Source organism: Tupaia chinensis, unplaced genomic scaffold (assembly GCF_000334495.1).
Source record: "Tupaia chinensis unplaced genomic scaffold, TupChi_1.0 Scaffold142100_1, whole genome shotgun sequence".
In the NCBI taxonomy this organism is placed as follows: Eukaryota; Metazoa; Chordata; class Mammalia; order Scandentia; family Tupaiidae; genus Tupaia; species Tupaia belangeri.
Genome location: NW_006201951.1, coordinates 1853210 through 1859275, shown reverse-complemented (window position 1 = coordinate 1859275; position 6066 = coordinate 1853210). Strand labels below are relative to the sequence as shown.

The window sequence follows — 6066 nt, the reverse complement described above, 5'->3', positions numbered from 1 at the left end:
CCGGCTGCCTCTTCGACGGCTTCGACTGCCAGCGCGCAGACAGCCAGTGCAAGTAAGGCCCGCCGTGCAGTGGGGCGTGCCAGGGCGCACCAGGGCTGGGGTCTCTGGCGGCTGGACGGGCATGTTTCTCAGACGTGGCAGCTGAGCGTGCCCGTGTCCACAGCCCCCTGTACGACCAGTACTGCAAGGACCACTTCAGCGACGGGCACTGTGACCAGGGCTGCAACAGTGCCGAGTGCGAGTGGGACGGGCTGGACTGTGCGGACCACGTGCCCGAGCGGCTGGCGGCTGGCACACTGGTGGTGGTGGTGCTGATGCCGCCTGAGCAGCTGCGCAACAGCTCCTTCCACTTCCTGCGTGAGCTCAGCCGCGTGCTGCACACCAACGTGGTCTTCAAGCGTGACGCGCAGGGCCGGCCGATGGTCTTCCCCTACTACGGCCGAGAGGAGGAGCTGCACAAGCATCCCATCAAGCGTGCCGCCGAGGGCTGGGCCACGCCCGGCAGCCTGCTCGGCCAAGTCAAGGCCTCGCTGCTCCCCAGCAGAGGGCGCCAGCGCCGCGAGCTAGACCCCATGGACATCCGCGGGTGAGGGGCCTTCCGCAGCCATTCCCCAGCTCCTCCCATTCTCCTCTGACCCTCAGGGCAGCCCTCACACTGGCATCGTCCTTCCTACTGAGGTTCCAAGAGGCCCTGGGACTCTGGGGCCTACAGAGCGAACGCGGCATTCCGCCTGGGGCAGGTCCCATCTTTGCCCAGAAGACCTGCTGTGCATAGGCTGAGCTCAGCTGCCTGAACCCAGCCCTTCAGGGGCTCACAGGAGGCCAAGGCCAGCCTGGCCCAGGACGTAGCCCCGTCACCACCGCACCGCGACCGCAGTCCTGGGCAGACCTCTGAGGGAGGCGGCTGGTGTGGGCAGCACGGCATCGTCTGGGCGGCCAATCCTGGTCCTGCTTGGGGTCCCCTTAGACTCCCACTGCCCCTTCCCAGAGGCCAGGTTTGCCTAAGAGGGGCCAGCCCCAGGAGCGGGAGTCCTGGCTGGTGTGCGGCCCTCGCCCTGCCGCCATCAGCTGTCACCGCTCTGCCCCACTGTGCTGGCTCAGGGGCTGCCCACCCTGTCTCCCTATCACTGCATTCCTGTGGGGGCGCCCTCTGTCACCCCCGAGAGGACGGAAAGGACAGTGGTAGCACCTGAGGCAGCTGTAGAGGGTAGTGGGCAGGGCTGGAGGAGGGACTAAGCTGGTGGGCACTGTTCTGCTGGACAGCCCCACGGGACTGCCCGCCATCCCAGGCTGCTGCGGCCCGTCAGCAGGTGCCAGGGGCAGCACGTAGGGCGGCCAGGACGGGGGCTCTGGCTTTGGACTCCACCCCAGCAAGGCGTCTCCCCAGGTCCATCGTGTACCTGGAGATCGACAACCGGCAGTGCGTCCAGTCCTCCTCGCAGTGTTTCCAGAGCACCACGGACGTGGCCGCCTTCCTGGGAGCGCTTGCCTCGCTGGGCAGCCTCAACCTCCCCTACAAGATCGAGGCTGTGCAGAGTGAGTACGGGCTGCAGGGGCTGTGCTCGGGTCGACTCCCTTGTTCCTCGTTGCCTCAGCGGGGGTGTCGGCTGACCAGGGTCCAGGAAGCGCCTCTCTGGGATTTTCTGGCCAGCACACCCTCTCTGCTGTGTCTGCGGCAGTCGGCAAAGTAGCCCAGAGGGCCAAGCGCACCCACCAGAGAGGGGCACCGTTCTCCTCTCCCAGTCCCCCCCGTTTCCCTTTGTCAGGCGTTATTTCAGAATCATTAAGGTATTTTTTTAAAGAAGAAAAGGGAGAGAGGAGAATTGATCGGTGTCATGTGAAGTGTTGAAGTTGGTATCTCGAAAATCCCAGTAAATCCTGTGTCTTAACAGCCCGACGTGAGCGCGGTGATTTGAAGTCGGTTAATCCTCCCTCGGAGGAGAAAAAGTAAAAGCCGTCTCCAGACAGTCGGCTGGTGCAGGAGAGAATTTAGCGATAGTTTGCAATTCTGATTAATCGCGTAGAAAATGACCTTATTTTGGGGGGCGGGATGGAGGAGAGCGGGTGAGGAGGCGCCTGGCCCCGCAGCCAGTCTGCCAGCCCCGGCTGCCGCCCTGCCCGCCGCGTGGCTGCTGGCCTGATGTCCGGACGCCGGCCCGCGGCCCCTGTGCCCGCAGGTGAGACGGTGGAGCTGCCGCCCTCGCAGCTGCACTTCGTGTATGTGGCCATGGCCGCGCTCGTGCTGCTGCTCTTCGTGGGCTGCGGGGTGCTGCTGTCCCGCAAGCGGCGGAGGCAGCACGGCCAGCTCTGGTTCCCCGAGGGCTTCAAGGTGTCGGAGGCCAGCAGGAAGAAGCGGCGGGAGCCCCTGGGCGAGGACTCTGTGGGCCTCAAGTGAGTGGACGTCGCCCCTTCTGGAGGACGGTGAGGGAGGCGGGACCTGGCCAGACAACCCCCACTAGGGGTCTCCAACCCCTGGGCCCCTCCCACCCTGAGCCTGGGCCGTGGCCTAGGGGACCGCAGGGGCCCCACTTAATGCTGCTCCCCGACCCCATACCCAGGCCCCTGAAGAACGCCTCGGATGGTGCGCTCATGGACGACCCCCAGAACGAGTGGGGAGACGAGGATCTGGAGCCCAAGAAGTTCCGGGTGAGTCCTGTAGGCCAGGGCTTCCTCCCCCGCTGGGCCCGGCCTGACTCTGCCCCCTCTCCCTGCCCAGTTTGAGGAGCCGGTGGTCCTCCCCGACCTGGACGACCAGACCGACCCCCGGCAGTGGACCCAGCAGCACCTGGACGCCGCAGACCTACGAGCTCCGGCCATGGCCCCCACGCCCCCGCAGGGCGAGGTCGACACTGACTGTGTGGATGTCAACGTCCGCGGGCCTGGTAAGGCTGGGCGGGCCGGCGCAGGCTGTGGTGGGGTCCCCACGCCCGAGCCCCCGGCGGCGTGTTCTGGAATAGTGGCCAAGTCCGAGGAGGGCGGGAAGCCCCTCCGTCACTGCCTTTCGAGTGCCTGTCAGTGGCGTACATTTCGAGCCGCTCTTGGGGGGCTGTGGGCTTTCTGGCGACACGCTTCCTGTGCTTTCTCGGGGGGCTCTGTGAGGACGAGGGCAGACTGCCTTTGTGGCGTGGCCGTGTGCCTAGGGCCCCCGGTCCCCGGCAGCTGGCCCACGCAGAAGCCCGTTGGTCTGCACTGCCCTGAGTGGGCGGAGGCACAGCCCCCAGGCTGAGCGCCCGTGTCTGCCTCACCCCAGATGGCTTCACCCCATTGATGATCGCCTCGTGCAGCGGAGGGGGTCTGGAGACGGGCCACAGCGAGGAGGAGGAGGACGCGCCGGCCGTGATCTCGGACTTCATCTACCAGGGCGCCAGCCTGCACAACCAGACGGACCGCACCGGCGAGACCGCCCTGCACCTGGCCGCCCGCTACTCGCGCTCTGATGCCGCCAAGCGCCTGCTGGAGGCCAGCGCCGACGCCAACATACAGGACAACATGGGGCGCACACCGCTGCACGCGGCCGTGTCTGCCGACGCGCAGGGCGTCTTCCAGGTAGTGCCGCTGCCCTCGCACCTGCAAGAGCCCCTGCCCGCCGCGCTTTCGGGGCCACTGGCCTGGTCTAGGGCAGCGACAGCTCACCTGGCCCTGGGTAGCTCTGAGCCCAAGCTTAGCTCAGGGGGACCTAGCTGACACCAGCCCCAGACCTCCGCCCTCAGGGAGGCACATGCTTCACTGTTCTCTCGGGGCAGCTGGGGCAGCTGGTCCAACCGGAGGCCTGCGGGGCCTGCAGGAAGAGGCAGTGCCTCCCCAGCCCGCCCTGGAGAGGCTGTGACTGCGGGCCATGGGCTCTGGGCCGTGGAGTCCCAGTCCCAGCAGCCCCTTCTGCCCCGGCCCTCCCCTTTGGCCTCGCCCACAGGCATGGCCCGCAGCACTGTGAGAGGAGGGCTTAGAGGCAGCAATCTGCCTGCGGATCCGGGACTTTGGCCTTGCCAGGGAGCCCGTGGCCAGCATGGATTTAGGGATTAAGATGCTTAGGTTTCCAGGGACCATCCCTGTCCTCCGGCTCTGGGCAGGCTTGGAGCAGGCTGAGGGGCACCGACCAGCGGATTTGCACAGACCTTTCTGAGGTGCAATGTAACTCTGGAGATGCAGTCGTTCTGCAGTGGGGTCGGCAGGTGGCTCGGTGTTAGGGTGTTAGACTCCCACATGGCCGACATGGGCCAAGTCCTGGACCTGGAGGCTTGCTTTCTTTTTTCTTCTTTTCCTCTCTCTCTCTGGTCAAATCAAACAAATAATGATAATAAATTAAATAATTATTTTTTAAAAAAGTGACTAGCCAAACGAGCCTGTACGTGGCCGGCAGTGCCTTCGTGGGTGGCCCATTCTGTGTGTGGGGACTGCCCGGTCTCGCAGGAGGCAGGCCGGCTGCCGGCGCCTGGCCTGCGTTTTACCTGTCAGCTCGCGGTGGCCCCTCCCGCGCTTCCCCCAGGGCCTGGGTGGACACGGTGCAGGTCTGAGTGAGCTGCCGCAGCAGGTGTGCCATGCACCTGAGGGCTGTGTCCTTGGGGCTGGCAGGGCCCTGGTGGAGGAGGTGGTAAAGCTGATCCTGGGAGCCAGGACCTTGGTGGGGTTCCGTGGCCACAGTAGCCCCGGCCCCTCCGGCCTGTGGCAAGCACTCCAGCTCACGCAGGCTGTGAAGATTTCAGAAGGAGCCTCGGCCGCCTCAGGGAGGGATGTGGGGACCCTGGTGCCGGCACCGGGTCCAGGTGGGGGCATCGGGCTCTCGTCTGCCACCCAGATCCTGATCCGGAACCGAGCCACAGACCTGGATGCCCGCATGCACGATGGCACGACGCCGCTGATTCTGGCCGCCCGCCTGGCCGTCGAGGGCATGCTGGAGGACCTCATCAACGCGCACGCCGACGTGAACGCCGTGGATGACCTGGGTAAGCCCAGCTGCAGCCCAGCTGCTGGGGCCAGGGCACAGCTGCCGCCTGGCCGTGCCCACACCCACCCTCTGCTCCCCGCGCAGGCAAGTCGGCCCTGCACTGGGCTGCTGCGGTGAACAACGTGGACGCTGCCATGGTGCTGCTCAAGAACGGGGCCAACAAGGACATGCAGAACAACAAGGTGAGCCAGGCTGGGCTGCGCGGGACTCTGGTGCGTGGGTCCCCAGGCCCCGAAGTGGGCATTGTGCCTTTCGAGGTGGAGGGAGAGGCCTGCCGTTGGTGGGGTTTCGGCGAGGTCTGTGCTCCCCACAGAGGCAAAGTCCGCTGGTTCAGAACTCTGTCCCGCAGGCCACCTCGGGAAGGGTTCAGAACATGTTTCAGGCTTTAAAAAGAGTCCACGCCAGGCCGGCAGGTGGGGGTGCAAGGGTGGAGCCAGTTGGGCCCACACACGGTGCGGGGGTAGAGCCTGGCCCTCGTCTGCACTGTGCCCATGTCCGCAGGAGGAAACGCCCTTGTTCCTGGCCGCCCGGGAGGGCAGTTACGAGACCGCCAAGCTGCTGCTGGACCACTTCGCCAACCGCGACATCACGGACCACATGGACCGCCTGCCACGTGACATTGCCCAGGAGCGCATGCACCACGACATCGTGCGGCTACTGGACGAGTACAACGTGGTGCACAGCCCCCAGCTGCGCGGCGCGCCCACCCTGTCACCCCCGCTCTGCTCGCCCAGCGGCTACCTGGCCAACCCCAAGCCAACCGCGCAAGGCAAGAAGGCCCGCAAGCCCAGCACCAAGGGCCTGGCCTGCGGCGGCAAGGAAGCCAAGGACCTCAAAGCACGGAGGAAGAAGTCACAGGACGGCAAGGGCTACCTGCTGGACGGTTCGAGCACTCTCTCGCCCGTGGCCTCTCTCGAGTCGCCCCACGGCTACCTGTCAGACGTGGCCTCGCCACCACTGCTGCCCTCCCCGTTCCAGCAGTCTCCGTCTGTGGCGCTCGGCCACCTGCCCGGCATGCCCGACACCCACTGCAGCCTCCGTCGGTGGCCTCCGGCCACCTGCCCGGCATGCCCGCCACCCACTTGGGCCTGGGCCACCTGAACGTGGCTGCCAAGCCGGAGATG

The 6066-nt window shown here is 66.0% G+C and overlaps 1 protein-coding gene across 1 annotated transcript in view; it reads left to right on the top strand.

Annotated features, from left to right (window-relative positions):
- NOTCH1 (notch receptor 1) overlaps window positions 1-6066 on the top strand; it is a gene marked incomplete in the record, with an annotated part of 50268 nt that overhangs the window by 40296 nt on the left and 3906 nt on the right. Inside the window, 11 exon segments of the mRNA XM_027766288.1 lie at window positions 1-52; window positions 164-586; window positions 1388-1536; window positions 2178-2391; window positions 2559-2646; window positions 2717-2882; window positions 3251-3546; window positions 4793-4940; window positions 5027-5124; window positions 5444-5964; window positions 6018-6066. The exon segment at window positions 1-52 is cut by the window's left edge and continues 435 nt beyond it. Of these exon segments, the coding sequence (XP_027622089.1) occupies window positions 1-52; window positions 164-586; window positions 1388-1536; window positions 2178-2391; window positions 2559-2646; window positions 2717-2882; window positions 3251-3546; window positions 4793-4940; window positions 5027-5124; window positions 5444-5964; window positions 6018-6066 (2204 nt within the window).